The sequence below is a fragment of the Pimephales promelas genome, chromosome 19 (assembly GCF_988280905.1).
Source record: "Pimephales promelas chromosome 19, fPimPro1.hap1.1, whole genome shotgun sequence".
In the NCBI taxonomy this organism is placed as follows: domain Eukaryota; kingdom Metazoa; phylum Chordata; class Actinopteri; order Cypriniformes; family Leuciscidae; genus Pimephales; species Pimephales promelas.
The window spans coordinates 22,827,858-22,846,975 of NC_142787.1; the positions used below are offsets into that span (position 1 = coordinate 22,827,858).

General features: G+C 36.6%; 3 protein-coding genes and 1 long non-coding RNA gene across 6 annotated transcripts; 1 reads left to right on the forward strand and 3 right to left on the reverse strand.

Annotated features, from left to right (window-relative positions):
- Positions 1 to 840: 840 nt before the first annotated feature.
- On the reverse strand, positions 841 to 3,885 carry rgs7bpb (regulator of G protein signaling 7 binding protein b). Its single transcript, XM_089124039.1, has 6 exons — positions 3,620 to 3,885; positions 2,870 to 3,036; positions 2,632 to 2,762; positions 2,269 to 2,413; positions 1,604 to 1,674; positions 841 to 1,519 (listed from the first exon to the last, which is right to left on the reverse strand). The coding sequence occupies exons 1-6, from the start codon at positions 3,767 to 3,769 to the stop codon at positions 1,428 to 1,430; spliced, it is 756 nt and encodes a 251-aa protein (XP_088980165.1). The 5' UTR covers positions 3,770 to 3,885; the 3' UTR covers positions 841 to 1,427.
- On the reverse strand, positions 3,877 to 15,200 carry rnf180b (ring finger protein 180b). Of its 3 annotated transcripts, XR_016147886.1 has the most exons (8): positions 15,112 to 15,200; positions 8,106 to 8,204; positions 7,886 to 7,978; positions 7,146 to 7,781; positions 5,569 to 5,782; positions 5,356 to 5,481; positions 4,971 to 5,259; positions 3,877 to 4,012 (listed from the first exon to the last, which is right to left on the reverse strand). XR_016147886.1 is itself a non-coding variant. In XM_089124038.1 (7 exons), exons 1-7 carry the CDS (start codon positions 15,154 to 15,156, stop codon positions 5,066 to 5,068), a joined length of 1,407 nt encoding a protein of 468 aa, XP_088980164.1. In that variant the 5' UTR covers positions 15,157 to 15,200; the 3' UTR covers positions 4,864 to 5,065. The 3 variants fall into 3 exon arrangements, 2 of the variants coding, with proteins under 2 accessions (XP_088980164.1, XP_039544087.2); XM_089124038.1 differs by lacking the exon at positions 3,877 to 4,012 and having other exon boundaries at positions 4,864 to 5,259; XM_039688153.2 differs by lacking the exons at positions 3,877 to 4,012; positions 15,112 to 15,200 and adding an exon at positions 8,657 to 8,796 and having other exon boundaries at positions 4,864 to 5,259.
- LOC120461488 (uncharacterized) lies at positions 12,523 to 14,235 on the reverse strand. Its single transcript, XR_016147656.1, has 3 exons — positions 14,036 to 14,235; positions 13,052 to 13,119; positions 12,523 to 12,735 (listed from the first exon to the last, which is right to left on the reverse strand). It is a non-coding gene; the product is annotated as an uncharacterized LOC120461488 (long non-coding RNA).
- Positions 14,515 to 15,974, forward strand: htr1ab (5-hydroxytryptamine (serotonin) receptor 1A b). Its single transcript, XM_039688154.2, has one exon. It carries the CDS (start codon positions 14,636 to 14,638, stop codon positions 15,875 to 15,877), a length of 1,242 nt encoding a protein of 413 aa, XP_039544088.1. The 5' UTR covers positions 14,515 to 14,635; the 3' UTR covers positions 15,878 to 15,974.
- Positions 15,975 to 19,118: the final 3,144 nt, after the last annotated feature.

Genomic DNA, 19,118 nt, shown 5'->3' on the forward strand with positions numbered 1-19,118 from the left:
CTTTGCTTCCAGTAAATCCTTGCAGCTGCAAGTTTTCACTTTGACATTTTGGCTTCTGCTTTAGACCATGGGAATGTGGGCAGAGAGTACGATAACATGTGATTACAGGAGAGTTATTGCCTTTCTCCATGCTTAAATAGAGGTTGATTTTGTACTTTTTTTTTCATAATTCATATCATAATAAGCATCACTTTTTAAACATAATTTAGGTCTCTAAGAATTTCTTAAAGATCTTAAAGAAAGGTTATTTTATTATTTTATGTTTCCTTGGTTACCATTATAATGTTAGTATGTTTTTAGATCAAAAGTAGTCATCATTTATAAATAAAAGCCATTTTTCCTAGCTCGGGTTTAGCCTCTGACTTGTGAGCTCTGTTTGAAGGGGCGTGGCTGTGTGGGATTCAGTGTAACCGACCACTGCTGTGATTGGCTGATATGCTTGCATATGAAATAGCTACATATTACATGTGAAACTCTCTCGATTACTTTTACTACAGCTATTATACGTTTTTACTATTACAGCTTTAGAGATTAAAAAATCGTGAGAAGTTTTTAAAGTATTTAGATCTATTCTGATCAACTGCCATGCTTCGCTCGTTTGCAAGGCATGATATCTCTCGAGGAAAAACTCGAATCGCGCTTCGTACATCCTAGCTCATTTTCTAATGGGTGAGCCAAATTCTCTGGACGGACAAAACAGTAAAAAAATTTATTATGATTATAAATTGATGCATATCTAATAAAGAGCAAAAAATCAAAATCCAAACTCTCATAAAACTGGGATATGCATTCACACAAACCTGATGTCTTGAATTTATAAATGAAAAATAAATCATTAAAATCATTTATAATAAATACAATGTTTTATTTACAATTATATGTATTATGTACATTGTGATTTTACTTATTTCAAGCTTAGAATGAAATAGCAATGGCTTTAGTGCAGAGCACTCTTGTGCCCTTACAAAATGACTGATGTAATTTTTTACAACATTATCCCTTTATGGAAGACTAAATTAAAAGCATTGCACAGTGGCTAAATTTATATAAAAGAAGAAAACGCAAGTAGATGAAAAACACCAATCCTATAACTAAACGTGCCCTTTCACTGACAACAAACTCTTACTATGATAAAAGAAAATCAAAATTAGTTGCTATTATTTTACTTCATTCACTTGCTTTTTTATACAATCATATGGTTTCACAACACATGACAAAGAATGAACCTTTCGGTAACTAAAAAATTGACAACCGATTTTGCTTAAAAACAGGCAGGGTTTTGACTCAAGGGAATTCTGTCCTTCAACAATTGATTAAGTAGTTTTGACACTGTCCAGGGACAAGTTACATTAGCGAAACGTGAAAGGAGACAAGTGAAGCGCTAATTGATCAATGATCAGAAAAGAAGACTTGAGAGTATTGAAGGTTTAGCCAGACACAAGGCAACAAAGCCCGGAGAATCGCCTCTTCCTCTGCCTCACCAGTGGATAAGGAGTAAGATTTAGCAGACTGCTGTCATCTACATGCAGAAAAAATACATAAATACATTTCTAGCTATTTAAGAATCCATTCCAGTACTAGAATAAATCTGTTTGAGACTCACCTTGATTTTTCAGCGGCAAAGGCATTGTCTCCCTGAGTTTGCTTAGAAGGTTTCTCATTTCTCGCATATCACTGGAAGAAATTTTACAACACAGGACATTAGAGATCACAGTCACACAGTATTTAAAGACTTCATTTAGGCTTTAACCCCATTTTACCCCATTAATACCCCAAATTGGTTGACAAGCAGCATTTTATATACACTACTTTCAGGGTTCTTTGATGAATAAAAAGTTCAGAAGAACAGAAATTTGAAATCTTTTGTAATATTATTAATGCCTTTACTATCATTTTTGTCCATTTAATGCATCCTTGATGAATAAAAGTTTAAATCTTACTGACCCTAAACCTTTGAACAGTATATGTATGCTACAAATTTTAAGTGATTATTCAGTAAAAATGTTCAATATTGTTATTACACCTTTAATTAATAATTATTTTTAAATTGAGTCATTATTCTTTTCCTTTTTTAAATACATATTGGAATTTTAGCTCATTCCCTTCAGTCTTTTTCTAAGATTTTCAAATACGTTTTCAAATAAGTTTGTCATGCGATTTATCTCCGAGCTGGTTGCTTTGCTTCATTGCTTACAACTCCTTCCTGAAAAATTGTTTCAAATCCCAGTGGAGAAAATGAATAGAAAAAATTCTTTCATGCTGTCTTACCTCTCTATGTTCTCAATGTCTGTGCACACAACCCAAGATTCCTGTGGAAAATCTACAGGTGATGATGAACGATCTTCCAGCATCGGCACATCAGAGCTTTCGTCTACCCTGCAGTCCATGTTTGCTTCAGGGCACACATCATTTCCTTAAGTGAGTGAAACAAAACAGTGCAAGATAGTTATACTTAGTTTTGTTAATAGAACAACCAGATGAAGTGTCAAATAAGCTGTTTTATGTATTTATTGTGCCATCCCCGCCACCGTCAGACTATATTTCGTCAAGCAGTATACATTAGCATTATATACTCATGTCTGCTTATGTAAAGAATCTGCTGTCCTCTGCTGGCTGTCATTGACACAACACCTTTCCTGTGGAGCTGCAGAACACCCAACAGACACATAGACTTGAGCATCTCTGTAATGTACATCTCAAGGCAGCACTGAAGCTGGATGAACAACCTGCAAATTTCTGGATGGATTTCACCATCCTCTGGCCTAAAACAAGCATAGAGAGAAAAAAAGAATCCATATCAGCTGAGCTTCATGACATCCTACAGCCACATCTTCAAAACTACATGGCTATATCTAAAATAAATGCTTACCCAAAGATTGCAACAAGGTTTTGATAGGCAGCCTGGGCTACGGCGCATCCTTTGATTCGAGTCTTGTGCATCTGCGCCCTTAAAGAAGGACAGTCGACTGTATTCTCCCCTATGGAGATGACCTGCTCACGATGGAGGGCCACAAAAGTGTTGAACTCCTGAACGGTCTGAAAATGTAGACAAATCCTTCTGAGTCTATTTTTAGAAAGTGGATATGTATATTCCTTCTGGAAAACTATGATTAAGCAGCCGTCTGTGTTTTGGAACATAGCTGGTTTGGTTGGTTGACCATCTTGGACCATCTTAAGATGGCATTTGGAACATGGTAGCTGGTTGATCATTTTTGACTAGAGAGAATCCAGCCATGTTCCAAAGCACGGCTGGCAGCTTTGGATTTTCCAGCAGGGTAAACACGAGTTTAGCTGCATTATCTAGATGCCACATAGCAACACATGGGATTTGAGGATGTCATTTCTAAATAATGGTGCAATATGAAAACACAAACTGCGAGTGATAATCATTATAAAACCAATAATTTATCCTATAATCAATTCACAAACAGATAATTATTCATGTATCAATGCATCACATGCGTACAGAAGCCAAATATAGTTATCCTATGGGCTGTAGGCTACACTGTAATAATCCGTAGGGACAAACAGCCGGTTACCTTGCATAGAATTGACAATAAAAGACAATCCAAAAATAGCACCCGCAGAAGAGACAGCGGTTGTTCTACCGTAGGCTCACCGTTCTACAGTCATCCATCGCCCGCTGAGCTCTGCGTGAGCTCTCTGTGCTCTCCCGGCGCTCCGGATCCCTCATCGAAGACTTGCCGATTTGAAAGATGTTGGAAGCGGATCTGGGGCGGTTCTTTCGCCCGTTCGGTGCAGAACACATGCATACGCATCCACGAATAAAACCACCTCACTGAGAAAATGTCTTTAATCAGTCTGTCCTCGATTCAAGGGTGAGGTCGATCCTTGAATGAGGATTGTTGTTTCTCTGCCGTCGATGATTAGAGTGATGTGACAAAGCCGAGAGAGAGTCCGCGACGCTTCCTCTGCATCTCCGCACCAACAGGCGAGTCACCTTCACCTCTGTCGAGGGCCAAGAGCGGCTTTAACTCCACACAGCTGCGGGCTTCGATCACGGATAGACGAGTTCGCCGAACAAACACAATTGATTAGTTTGATGGAAAGGAGATTCACGCTTATTCATGGAGATTTTCAATATTTTATTAGCAAGCGACGTCTCAAACATATCTTTGCTAATTTATATTCATGTCAACAGAACGGCTGTCATTAAAAAAAAATTAAAAAAAATCAGAAAAACTATCTGAAACGTTTTGGGGAAGTTAATATTTTGTTTAAATTCTTTCAAGACAGCTAGAAAACATTATTTCGGTAAATGTGTAAGTTGTTGCAAAAAACATCTTTGAAATGTTATGATAATAGGCTAATTAAATTATTTGAATAATGAATATAAAACACTACGTGTTGTAACACAAAACTTCCCTGTAACATTCTGAGAACGAGTTTATGGTAAAAAAAAAAAAAAAAAAAAAAAAAAAGATTGAATGCTTTTACAATGTTTGGATCTGGTTACCCCCAAATGAAAAGAAAGAAAGAAAAAAAAAACATTCCCAAACTCTGCTTTGAGATATAGGAATGGGCTGTCATTCTAGGCCATTGTCAAATTAAATAATATAATTCCCATAGATTAAATTGACTACAACTAAAGTTCTCAAACCCATTACTGTGTAAAAAGAAGCCATTAAAATATTGTACAGCATTTTTGTTAGTGGAAGAAACCCTGTTTCTAGCATTAAGCAAGCATCTAAATGGCTCCAACTAATAGCAACAGAAATAAAGGTAACTTATAAAACTGAACAAAGAGACTAAGCATTTTCCCAGAATTATTGCTTGTTTTGTTTTCTAATGCATTATAATACTGTTTAGAGGTCAAGTAGGCAGATGATATTAGGGAACAGCTACACGTGATATCTATTTATTGCACAAACCCTGAAAGACCTAAACCTTATAAATAAAAACACAGCAAGAAAAAAACCTTAATAATTTTTCATCATAATTGTACCTACATTAAATTAAAAGTATGAGGCACTTGATGAGATGTCCACCGTCAACAACATTCATTTGTCAAGCAACAGCAAAGTGAAATCTAATCCTCCATTCATTAGATGAGGAGGAAGTAGCAGAGGCCACAGACGATGATGAACGCCATCACCCAGTGCAGAGAGTAGACAGAGATAATCACAAAGTCAATGTCAAATGGCCAACCCCACATGTCACCCAGATCCAAAGCATCCAGGCCAAATGCTCTGTGGGGAAACTGCCAGCGACTGGCAGGGCCTCCGTGTCTCGGAAACCCTGAAAAAACAAAGACAAAAGGAAATAAGTGGGCAACTTGTAATTTAAAATCCCTGGGTCTTGAAGACATGCTTATGCAAACGACATATGACCAACCCCAAAAGATGCGAAAACGCTTTGGACAGTTGGGCAAGGGCCATTTCGAATAGTTGACCTTCTGAAAAGTCTCATGTCTTGAGCGATATACTTTTGGGAAGCACGACTTTGTAGTTTGATTAAGCTCTGAAACAAACAAACAAAAAGTATTAGGTGGTTAGACAAAGTTTAGATGCACTGAGAGAACAAATGGACTTTATCGGTTCCACTCACCTTCCTGAAAGAGAACATGGGATATAAGGGTCCTACAGAGGGGACACGGGGTATTGCTAGGCCGATTCTTGGCCAGAGTTCTCAAACAGGGCTCACAGAACACATGACTGCAAGGATGGCACTTGTAGGGGCTGTAATATATGTCTAAACACACGGCACATGTGTATCCCTCTCTCTCCTCATCATCGCTGCCTGTTAGGTCCCACTTCATAGCCTGATAGGTAGACGTAACACAAGAAGACACAAATAAAACATCTCAGAAGAAAAGATAAATTATGTTTATAATAATAAAAGAGACATTCAATTCATTCTCTGTGTAAAAGATGTCCCACTGGTTATCAAAACTATAAAAAAAAGAAAAATTATCCAATAACATGACACCTGCTGCAAGAGCCATGTGCAGCCGTGAATGGCTTATTAACATCCTCAGGATTCTTGCAGCAGCCTATTATGTGGATTTATGCTCGTCTTGATCCATGGATGTACTATTGACATTTTGCCAGAAATCGTCAGTACAAACCAGCTCCTGGTTCAATAGCCCACATTCATTTCTTGCTTGTCTGACTCTGACACTTATCATGCATTAAACAAACTAGCGCTGTGTGCCATTCAGAATAAAGAAAGCAAACAGGATGCATACTTGTGATTCAAATGTTACAAGAACAAAAACATTAAATAGATTAAAGGACTGCCCACACCAAGGACTACAACTATGTGATGTTACAGTAGAGCATGGTGCTAGCAATGCCTCCCAAGGTCATGGGTTTGATTTCCAAGGAATGCATGAACTGATGAAATGTTTACATTAAATGTAATGTGAATCACTTTGGATAAACACAACTGACAAATGCATAAATGCAAATATAACTAATGAGAATAGGGAACACCACACCACAATTATAATGATAACACCACAGATAACTTTCAGAATGTTTTTTTTTTTTCAATTGGAATCCACCTGACTTTTTTACGATTTTGAGAATTTAGAAAAGTAAATGACATAATTGCAGCATTAGCTTATAATAAACAGAACATTATTGGGCATTGGTGTGGATGCTAATGTAGTTATAATTTACAGTAATTTTACATTCATCGTTCTTGGTGTAAATAGGCCTTTAAAATGGAGCAAAATGTAAAACATTATTGGTGTCCTTTTTAATAATACATTTTCAGTTGATTGCCCATACAATTGTGGTGTATATATGTTATGTTTACTTAATGTCTTCTTTCAAAAAAAGAATAATAGTTATGTCTGTTTTCAGAGAAACATGCCTAATCATTTGAGAAGAAATGTATATCAGGGAACAAATTAGCATAATTATTCAAAGTGAATTATGTTTTGTCACAAAACTTGTGGACAATTAAACATTTGTATGACTATGTATTGAATTTCTTTGAACACAATTAAATAAATTTCACTAAACCTTTCGGAGAGCCCTATTGATTAAAATTAATTTAACAAAGCCAATTCCTAAACTCTGAATATTGCCCAGACTTGCAAGATAGTTAGTAAATTCACAAATAGGAAAAAAGCAAGTCAGACTTTGGCACTCGCCTTGACTTTAAAAAAATCTCACCAAATCTGTTGCCTCCTGCTGTCTCTGAATCCAGCGTTCCTTCTTCCTTTGCTTCCTTCTTAGGCTTTTCAAGCGGTTTTTCTCTCTCTTGCTAAGCTTTGGCTCTACATTGAGTAAAATGTTTCTGGATGGCTCCTCCATCAGTCTGACGCCCTCTGGATCAACTGTTGTGTCCAGAGAAGTCCTACTCTGGGAAGCAGAACCCACATGCTGTTCCTCTAAACTCTCCCGATAATCATTCAGCTGTAGCGGCAATTCAGGAGGTAAATGAACATCTCTGCCCCTCTCAACATTGTCAAGAATTTGTGGTTCTTCACTTGACTCAACCTCAAGTGGAGTTTCAGCAGAGACTACATGAAATACAGGATAGGAGAAGTTGAGGGTTGAGGAAGGAGAAGGAGCTAAACTCATTGTCTGAAGGAGAGACTCCTCCACATTGTTCCTCCTAGTATGTTCTCTAGACCTTCCTGGTCTTGTTAAAATTACTAGAGGTTTTAGATCCTGATCAACGCGACTTTTACTGAGATGCACAGTTGTTTCATGTCCACAGGTGCATTTGGAACAATTTACAAAATTAAAGCCTCCCAAGCGAGCTCCACAGTACTGGCAGTTTAATTTCCCAACAGTCCAATTGACCTGTGAGAAGGGTACATTTTATCAGAATAGATAATTCCCTTACCAGGTGATTGTCAATAGCCAAAATTGCACAAATTAAAAACAAATACATGCAAACTCTGTACCTGACCAACACTTGACAAAATCCAATCTGGCAAAGATTCAACATTTAAATGCCACACATTGCATGTGGCTGCAGCCTCTCTTGATATTACCGCCTATAATAACAATAGATCACTCATATAAACAACAATATATGTCACTTACATAAATGAAGATATTTAACCATTCTCAAATTGAGATATAAAGCATTTACCCCCTAGTTTTAGATCATAATTCACCCACCTTGAGGAGACTGGTTGAGTCTATTAGACATCTACGGCACTTTCTGCAGCGCAGGTTTGTTGAATCTTCTAGTGTCCTTAATTTATCCTGTTCTTCATTCTGTTTGAAATGTGCAGTAGAAAACCATATTTTATACTTCTACACATCCTCAGGTAGATGAGTAGGCTACCGCATGCAACACAACGCATGCATTAAGAGTTGATTGTTCTAATGTAATATCATACATTGTCATCAATGTATGGCTTTATAATATGCCTTTTTCTGCATATTAGAAAACTTTTGCTTGACCATGAAATAGGCCACTACAATCTCGTTGCCACAAACAACACCAACATTTGTACAACTTAAATAATAGTTGCTGCATTTAGTATCCAACTTCACACTCAATTTTACGTCCAGTTTGTAACGTAAAGACGTAAACAGTGCAACTTACTTCTCTCTATAAAGAATCAACAGCGATACAGTTCCTGTACTGGCCGGTGTTTTCTAACGTTAGTCATTATTATGCAAATACTTTCTGTTTGATTTATTTCAACATTTGGTTCACGTACCACGAAAGAAGTAGCCATTTTCTTCGACGGAATTTCTGAAGCGTTCCTCAAGATGTTTGGCTAAAAGGCTAAAAACAACAGACTGGCTGCCTATGTACTGCTCGTCCAACTCTCTCTTCACTACGGAAGCCGCCGAGGGACAAAAACGTCTCGGATAAAATCATTGACCTGTTACAACGTTCATACACAATATAATTCGCTTATTTATTCAATCATTCAAGATCTCCCAACCTAAACCACATTTACAGTACCGGTCAAAAATTTGGAAACATTACTATTTTTAATGTTTTTTTTTTTTAAGTACCTTATGCTTATCAAACCTGCATTTATTTGATCAAATATACAGAAACAAAACTGTAATATTGAGAAGTTATTACAATTCAAAATAATGTTTTTCTATTTTAAAATACTTTTTAAAAAAAGAATAACTGATAAATATCACAATATTACAATAATTGCAAACATATTGCATTAATTGTAAACATTTTTTGTATTACAAGTTTTCTAATGTTGTTGACATATGCAAAATGGTCGTTATCTAATTAAATATGCACTAATTTGTATAAATCCATAGAACAAAAAATCTGAACATTGGATAAAGTCAGGTTCATAATTCATGTTTCATTTTGGATAGCTATCACTCCATAGGAAATAGTGTCAACAGCCAAAAATGAATTCATTTTCACCATTTTTTAAAGGAATAAGATAAAAAGGTATAAAATCAGGAAAATATGAACATACCCCTCTGTAAAAACCTTAAGATTATAGATAAGAGTAAAACTGTAAAGTTAAGGTGTATAAGTGTTACTAAAGTGGAGACTTCTGGCTCAATGTAGGAGGAAAACTCATTTTGAGAAAACAGTCTTTAAAGATAAAAAGAAAAGACACTTTATGAAAAGCCCAAAATCTCAAAATTGACAGATGCATGAAAAAAACACTGTTTTTGCCTGTAGTCTCGCCTTAAATATAATTGATATGACTCCAGTCTTCAGTGTCACATAATCCTTATTATTATTAAATTGTGCTGCTTAATATTTTTAAGTTGTGCTGCTCAATATTTTTTGGAACTCGTGATACTTTTCCATTCATTGATGAATGATAAGTTAAAAAGAACAGCATTTATTCAAAATTGAAAACTTTTCTAACAACATAAATAGGCTACTATCACTTTTTAATCAATTTAACACATCCTTTCTGAATAAAAGTAAATTTCATTCAAAAAAAGAAAAAAATATTACTGACCCCAAACTTTAGAACGATATTGTTACAAAAGATTTCTAATGCTTTTTTTTTTTTTTTTAATCAAATGAGGATAGACTTGAGGTGGCCAGAAGCTAATAATAATAATAAAAAAAGAACTGCATTCAATTGTGTAGGAACAGTCCAATACAATATTTAAACTAATTATTATGTTAAAATATTTAAGATTTATGTGCAACCCCAGACTGTTTGCTGGTGTAATACCCCTGAAGAAGTATAGCTGCAGTGATGGTTTCATTGTATTTACTCTGAATTAATTAATAAAAGCATACATGTAACAAATACATTATATTATCAGTGTATGTATCACTTTCACAGTAATGACTGGTTGTAAATGAGTGACTTTAAGCATGTCCTATAACACAAGAATTGACACTCAAAACTCATACTCTGAAAATGTTTTATTTTGTAAGACTGAATATCTACTTAACCTCTAATTGACAGTATGAATTGATAACAATGCAGCTGAGATATTAATCAGACATTGTCTTTGATATATTTTCTACCATAAAGTCACATACACTGATGAAGACTAATGCAATCCATAACTTAATTCACAGACATGGAATTTATTTCCCAAATTTGCAAGTTTAAAATAACTCAGAAACTGAAATAACATCATGAACTTTTAAATACTCAAATATTATTGACATAAATGATATAGCGCAAAACACCCATGCTAACCATGTGCAGGCAGCACCAAACTCATGACACACTATTCGTTTAATAAAAAAAAAAACAACAACCAAAGTGCTACAACTCATCAGTATTTGATTAACAAATGTTTATACTCAAAACTGAGGTATTTTAGTAACCTGAAGAAGTAAAGGATTGATTTACTCTGAAAAAAAGCACATCATGGGCGCGCGCGGTTCTAGGGCGTGCGATGACGTCATCACTCTGGTATACCGAGCGAAAATAATTAATTTAATAAATTAACATATACTTTTCCTTTTTTAAAAAGCACAAACAAGCATTTAAACAACATTATAAAACAATATTTACTAATTATTTAATGCATTTGAAAAGAGACACTACACTCTAAAAAATGATGGGTTAAAAATAACCCAACTTGGTTTGTTGTATAACCCAACTGCTGGATCAATATTGCACCAGCCCAGCAGTAGTTAATTTGACCCAGCAAGATGGGTCGGTCATTTTTAACCCAACAGATGAGTTGTTCATTTCTACTCAAATGCTGGGTCAAATTAAATAAAATTCTGGGTTGATTTAACTACAAATTTGTTATATAGCGTACCCAAATGCTGGGTCAAATTAATTACAATTCTGGGTTGATTCAACTACATATTTGTTATATAGTGTACCCAAATGCTGGGTCAAATTAACCCATATGCCAGACTAATTCTAGCACATTACAGTACAATTAAAGAAAAAAAAGGCAATGGACTACTCATAGCTATAAAACTGTTACACTACAAACCTAGAACAGAATACATGCTAGATGTATGCATAGATTATGCAATAAACACTTAAACAATACAAAAACAAAACAACAATGGAATCTTTGAAAAATTATTTTATTACTTTAATATCAACAATATTAGTGGAACTGCAGTTAATATCACTGAAGTAGGAAAACATTCAATTATGAATGAACTGGCTGAACATTTAACAGGCCAACAGTCAACGGGAGCCATTAGCTCTACTTGCAAGCAAGTATTCTGGTATCTTCCCAAAGAAACTATTAAAGGGATAGTTCACTTTGAATTTAATTTTTGATATGTTTTATCTTACCTCAAGGGCATCCAAGATGTAGGTGTCTTTGTTTCCACAGTATTTTAAATTTTGATATCTTTCGGTCAAACCATTGTTGTCAATCAGTCATATAATGGAGGTTTAGGGGGTCCTCCCCCGGTTAATGTCAAAGAGCATGCACAGAGAAGTCCAAATTAAACATGATTGAATGACTCGTAAATGTAAGTACACAGTGATGGCCTAAGGCACGAAACGAGCGGTTTGTGTGAGAAAACGAACAGTATTTATATCGTTTTTACCTCGTGTAACTCAGCCATTGGCAACTGATCTGACGGCAGGGGCGCTTCAGTCTGTGCATGCGCCAGAAGTGATCGCTTGCGCGTATATGTCACTCATTGTTTACAGAGAGATTTTGGGAGTTTAACCTTTCACTAAACATTTAGATATATCGAAATCTTCTTCCATTGCGATTTCCTGTATATATAAATATGTTTAGATCTTCACAGTGAAAGGTAAAACTTCCAAAACTCTGTGTAAACAATGAGTGACGTACAGACGCAAGTGATCACTTCCGGCGCATACACAGACTGAAACGCCTCTGCCGTCAGATCAGTTGCCAATGGCTGAGTTACACAAGGTAAAAAACTATATAAATACTGTTCGTTTTTTCACACAAACCGCTCGTTTATTGTCTTAGGCCATCGATGTGTACTTACATTTACGAGTCATTAAATCATGTTTAATTTTGACTTCTCTGTGCATGCTCTTTGAGGTGAACCGAGGGAGGACCCCCTAAACCTCCAGTGTATGACTGATAGACAACAACGGTTTAACCGAAAAAACAAAATAAAATTGAAAATACTGTGGAAACAAAGACACCTACATCTACATGCCCTTGAGGTGAGCTAAAACATATCGAAAATTAATTTCAAAGTAAACTATTCCTTTTAATATTTAGAAATAATAACTGTGTGTGCCTCTAATGTTGATCTTACAAGTCCTCTAATTTTTTGAAGAACTTCAGCCCAGGGCCAGCTCTTGGGATCAACTGTTGATGGTAGCCTCATCTAAAAGAAGAAAACTCTCCTCATCAGTCCCCTCCTCTAAAAGACAAAAAAATACAAAACACAAAGAAATCTGTGTTTACAACTGAGGAGTACAAAACTAAAATATATAGGTAATTAAATGGAAGATAAACATGCATATTCCATCATTTGTTATTACAAAATAGAATAAATCACTGAAAGTCTACAAAAGACATGTGCCCTATTCATCTATTGGAGTCACTTTGACACATTACATGGAAGCTATTGAAAAAAAAAAGAGAAAATTATATTTCATAAGAATTAATGTCTGAAAAGGGCTTGAGTAGCAATGCAGACTTGATATGCTGTGGATGTGAAAACAAATATTTCTTACCTTGAAATCTTTCAACAAGGTCTGTCAGCTGCCACTCTGTTGTGTCAATGACAAAGCTGACCATTGATCTGAAACAAACACAAAATGAGGTTAAGGAAATATACAATTACTATTGTATTAACTATTCAGATGTCACCATGCAAATGCAATGCAGACTAGCAGCAGAATGTAATCCAATGTGAAGATAACAGCCAAAATAGAGAGACCCTCTCTCCCTATACAATTCAAATTACATGTATTTTACATTCAGACATTTTATGTTACTTCAATGTTTTTACATACTTTAATAAGTCTAACACTGTGTTATCTATCGCGGGTCACCATATTACTTAAATAAATGCACATGCATGCATTTAGTCTGGCATATCAGGTTATCTCACTGTTTTTACATACTTTAATAAGTCTTACACTGTGTTATACCTTCGCATTTCACATTAAAAGATTTGAGGGCAAAAAGCGCGCTCATTTATATCCAGTTAACTTAAAATAATGTAAGTTAGCCTGCTAGCCAGGCCGCCATTTTATATAAGAAATGTTTTCTTATCTATCGCGGGTTACCATATTACTTAAATAAATGCACATACATGCATTTAGTCTGGCATATCAGGTTATCTCACTGTTTATACATACTTTAATCAGTCTAACACTGTGTTCACATTAAATGCTCCAGGGAAAAATTAGCGCGCTCAAAATAGCCAGTGCTTCAATGATAATGGCTAACGCTAGCCAAACAAGCCAGACAAACCAACCAACTAGCCTCGACAATATAAAGATATTACTTTAGAAAGGTAACGTTAAAGTAGACTCACTGTATTCCGGACACTAAGTTAGACCGTTTACCGCAATTTCTATAAATAAACACTTCACGGCCATTGCATCAATACGTGTCATCTTTGCCTCACCCTCTTCCGACCAACCCAGCTTATAACTTAGTTGTTAAAATATATGTCTTATATATTAGAAATGACATGTAGAGTACTTTACCTTAGTTTATTTCCCTCGCTCGATGAAAAGTGAAGTTCTCTTTGAAGATCGCTCGGTGTGTGGTGGATCCGGTATGGTGGACTCTTCTTGTGATGATGTGATGACGTTCGAAGCACAAACAACCCACGTGCTGGGTCAACGGTGTATGTTGGGTAGATGGGTTATTTTTTCCAACTCATGTGTTGAGTCAAAATCCATATAAATAACCCATAATAGGTTAAACATTTCATAACCCAGCGGTTGGGTTGATTAAATAACCCAGCATTTTTTAGAGTGTATATAGCCAACATAATGTCCACTAGCCTATGGCTATCACACTGGCCCCTGCCCGGCCACCCCTATGAAAAAATCCTGCCACTGATAGCCTGATCTCTGGACATTCTGGAAAAGCGCATGTTGAATGTGGAGAGCACCCGACACACCTGCGTAGGTAACTGACGCGTCAGTGAACCACTGCTGCTTACTATATAAATGGAGCTGCGTCGTCACAAGTCGTCAGTAATAATGTTAATGGTTGGCATCGACTAGAAGTGTACGAGCTCCTCTAAATGGAGTAGTGCTGTCTACTGAAGCTTTTGTGAATTGTATGCTCTACACGACATGGAAGAATACAACGCCACGTCCTTATCATTTCAGAACGACAGTGGTTTCGATCACCAAATTGACAATGTGACTTTACCTGTGAAGGTTCCTCTGAGTTATCAGATCTCCACGTCTTTGCTGATCGGCGTGCTCATTCTATGTTCCATATTTGGAAACGCGTGTGTCGTGGCGGCTATCGCTTTGGAAAGATCCCTGCAAAATGTTGCAAACTACCTGATCGGATCACTTGCCGTCACGGACCTCATGGTGTCGGTGCTTGTGTTGCCCATGGCGGCTCTTTATCAAGTTTTAGACAAGTGGACACTTGGACAGGTAACTTGTGATATTTTTATTTCTTTAGACATTTTATGTTGCACATCTTCCATTCTGCACCTGTGCGCTATAGCTTTGGATAGATACTGGGCGATCACCGACCCCATAGACTACATGAAGAAAAGGACATTAAAGCGTGCAGCTCTTTTAATAACCGTTACCTGGTTTGTCGGCTTTTCGATTTCAATTCCACCCATGCTGATCATGAAATCTCAGCCCAAGAGTAAAGCAGAAGACATGGCCAATCCTGAAGCTTGCATGATCAGCCACGACCCGTGGTACACCATTTATTCCACCTTTTGCGCATTTTACATCCCTCTGATTCTCATGCTGGTCTTGTATGGACGCATATTTAAAGCGGCAAGATTTCGCATTCGCAAAACCGTTAGAAAACCTGAGAAAAAGAGGGTGAAATGTTTGACTGTGTCGCCCGCGCTTTTTAAGCGAACGAACGGAGAGTTGGGCAAAAACTGGAAAAGCGCAGTCGAACCCAAGCCCGCCGCGTGCGTAAACGGCGCGATTAAGCACGCGGAGGACGGCGATTCTCTGGAGATCATCGAGGTTCACAGCAATTCCAAAAACAACTTGCCGTTGCCCAACACGCCAAACTCTGTCCCTCTGCTGGAGAACAAACACGAGAAGAACACCGAGGCGAAGAGGAAGCTCGCCATGGCGCGCGAGCGCAAGACAGTGAAGACTCTGGGCATCATAATGGGCACTTTCATTTTGTGTTGGCTGCCATTCTTCATCAAAGCGCTCGTGATGCCTTTTTGTCCATCTTGTCATATGCCTTTGTGGCTCAAAGATGTCATTGATTGGCTAGGGTATTCCAACTCCCTTTTGAATCCCATAATTTACGCTTATTTTAATAAAGACTTTCAGAGCGCGTTCAAGAAAATCATTAAATGCCATTTTTGCAGACCATAAACATACTGCAATTTCAGTTGTATATTATCAGAAACACGCGTTTAACCAATATTGATTGCTCAGAAAAAGAATGGTGTATTTTAACAGCCCAGAGATCGAGTTTAAATATACATTATTTACTCTGATTTTATATATCATATATGCTATAATAATGATATCAGTTTACATAATGTGTACTAAAAATGTTTTCATGTCCATGATGTGAAAATAAAATAAAAAAGTCCTACGTGGTTTTGTCCTTGTTTTTTTTTTATGTAAATAGCATGCACAGACAAAATGTGTCATGAACAGGTTTGTTTGTGAATAAGATCACATGATAGATGGCATTGAGAAATGCTAAAAATTATTGAATTAAATAATAAAAAAAGGAATATTATATTCTAACAATGCCTGACAAATTAAATCCAGAATAGAACAACTTGCTTTTAACGTTTGACTTGAAGATATTAACATGTTCATTTCTTGGATGGAGAGAAGTGCACATAAAAGAATGTAAACCTGTTTTTTTCCCAATGTGTCTGTCTGCCACATGACAGCATTTAATATTTCACAGATCAAGGATTTTAACAAGCTAATTACAGGAGGTGTCTCATGCTGACACTTACTCAAAGTGCGTTTTCAATATTTTCTCTCTCTCTCTCTCTAGAGACAGGTATATATTTATTGATGTGTCACTCTCAGTCCATCATTTAAACCCCTCTTTGTACTTTTCCTCTTTGCCTGGCAAAACCCATTAATCTTGACTTGCGCCTTCATCACCCATGGAACAGTGTAAACGTGGAACAATGGATACAAAGGAGGACGAAAATATCCTCTTAATTCCATTCATAAAAGAATGTTTTCACAACAAGATGCTTCACCACACATCTCTTTTTACTTCTGATGACAAAAATCTCAAGGTTTTTATACGATCAAGAATGTGCCAGTGCAATTTTTGCCAATGAATTATATTAACAAGTCTCCAGTAGGCGCTTTTTATGTCAACTAATGAATTTTTATGGAACAAACTGCAATTTTGTTTCCAAAATTAAAAAAAGGTGAAACATTTTTTAAAACGAAATCATTTGTTTCCCATTAAAGCAGGCAATCTACCGGATCATTTGTTTTTTTTTGGAGGATTGCAGTTGGATCGTAGTCTCAAAAGTTGCTACAACAACCCTGCCATCCAGTTTGAATCACTAAAAGCCACTCAACAGCAGACACAGGGGTGCTGGTCACCATAGCGACACTCAGGTGTCTCAAACTCTGGTTCTGAGGTGCAATTATCTGATCAAAGGCCTAGGACAATAGACAGAGCCCACGTGCACACCCACAGCTGGCATGATTTAGCGACCTGTGGATCCACAGCTATTTATTACCAATGAGAAACCTCCAGAGAAACATTGCTGATCACTCAACAAACATGACCATGATTGTTTGAGTTTGAGCTCTGGCAGAACAGCTTGAGAGTTTACTAACAAATGTATAATAAATACCATTTGAAATTGGATTACAAATAAACTTTAACCCATTACTGGGTCTTTTGAGCTCTGACAGTGATAAGCATTTAGGAAATCAATGTTTCCACACAGCCAGCCCATTCTCACCCCCAGGGCGCCTTGGGAAGCATTTGACCATACTTCAATATCTGACACTTTAGGCGCCCTTTAGCGCCAGTTTTATGACGCGATCCTACGGCGTCATCTAACTGACGCTAAAGGAAAGCGTCATTTATGACGCAGGTATAGGTCTGGGGTAGGGTTACACAGCACAATACACTCTAAACAATGCTGGGTTGACAAATGTGGGTCAAATACGGACAAACCCAAATGTTGGGTTAAAAATTAACCCAACTTTAACTCTCACTTTCACTTGTAAATTTTTTGAATTACTTTTTTTAACCCAACATTTGGGTTTGTCCATATTTTACCCAAATTTGGGTTGAAACAACCCAGCATTTTTTAGAGTGTAATCATTTAAACCCATTCATTAGTTTTGTGTGAGCTCGGAAAAGGCCAAAATTGAGGTCTGTATATCCAATGAATGGATGGTAGTCAGTGAGTACTGTTGAGCAGTTGAAAAAAAAATGAATATGGTGGGCACAAGGTTAAGCCCATGCTTGTATTTTAATAATTTGGTGTTATATTGACAGCATCAAACTAAATGTCAGGAAATTAAATGGGGATAAAGTGACAAGAAAATTCATAAACAGGCTGTTAATGAGATCCATAAATTAATAATATTTCGCAGTCATTCAACCAAAAATAATCAGAGGCACACTCTAAAAAATGCTGGGTTGTTTTAACCCAACTTTGGGTCAAATATGGACTAACCCAGCCGTTGGGTTAAATTTTTACATTACATTTTTAACCCAGCATTTTGGGTTTGTCCATATTTGACCCAAAATTGGGTTAAAACAACCCAGCATTTTTAAGAGTGCAGATGCAAAGTCAAAAGTAGAGATTCTGGAAATTCCAACGTAATCCAGACAGTTGAACACTGATTCTCAAGTGGCCGTTCTTCATAGTGGGCAAGACACACAAAAACATCCTTTTTGGGTGGGTGATCTGCACAGCACTTGTAAAAAACTAAAAAGAATTGTGTTTCACACAAGGTAGCTTGATTGTGTGTCAATGAAAGCTTTCCCAAAGGTGGCAGGTGCTAGTATTCAACTTCAGTTAAAGGGCATATGAAAACTAATATTTCCACACTTCATTCAAAATCAGCACAGAACAACAAGTGTCTTGATATATAGAGAGAATTTGTTTGAATTTTAGAGAATTTCATTTAATGAAAGAGACGGATGAGAGAAGACAGGAAATGAAGGAGAGTGGGACGACACTATAATCAAAGTATTTACTACATGGCTACGACTCTGATATAATGCGCTATATTTCCACTATAGTGCATGTTCATTTCATTCTCTTGTCTCCTGTTATCAACATGGCATGTTCTAAAGGACAAACATGCAGTCTGAAGGAGATGAGGAGTTCAAAGTTGCAAAGCGTTTACGTATACAATATAACATAAACTGCTACATGCAGAATTCAGTTCACACACACAAAACAGAGAACAGGAAAAGACGGATTGAACAGAAGGGAAATAAATACAAACACAGATGTACGTTGATTGACAGAACACAGGTGAAACAGATGCTGATAATTAACTAAAGGTGATGCAGATGAAATAAATTACAGTAACCATGGAAACAGATGAGTGGCGGGAAAACAGAACAAAGGAAGACAATTGACTTGTGACAACA

Excerpts from the sequence above, each read along its gene's own strand:
- rgs7bpb (XM_089124039.1), bottom strand. The coding sequence starts at position 3,769 with ATGTGTTCTGCACCGAACGGGCGAAAGAACCGCCCCAGATCCGCTTCC. Across the intron at positions 2,414-2,631 it reads TCTGCAGCTCCACAGGAAAG|GAAATGATGTGTGCCCTGAA; the intron begins GTGTTGTGTCAA and ends CACTCACTTAAG. Across the intron at positions 1,675-2,268 it reads GACATTGAGAACATAGAGAG|TGATATGCGAGAAATGAGAA; the intron begins GTAAGACAGCAT and ends AATTTCTTCCAG.
- htr1ab (XM_039688154.2), top strand. The coding sequence starts at position 14,636 with ATGGAAGAATACAACGCCACGTCCTTATCATTTCAGAACGACAGTGGT.
- rnf180b (XM_089124038.1), bottom strand. The coding sequence starts at position 15,156 with ATGATCAGCATGGGTGGAATTGAAATCGAAAAGCCGACAAACCAG. Across the intron at positions 7,782-7,885 it reads TTTTGTCAAGTGTTGGTCAG|GTCAATTGGACTGTTGGGAA; the intron begins GTACAGAGTTTG and ends CCCTTCTCACAG. Across the intron at positions 5,783-7,145 it reads AGCAGGAGGCAACAGATTTG|GCTATGAAGTGGGACCTAAC; the intron begins GTGAGATTTTTT and ends TCTACCTATCAG.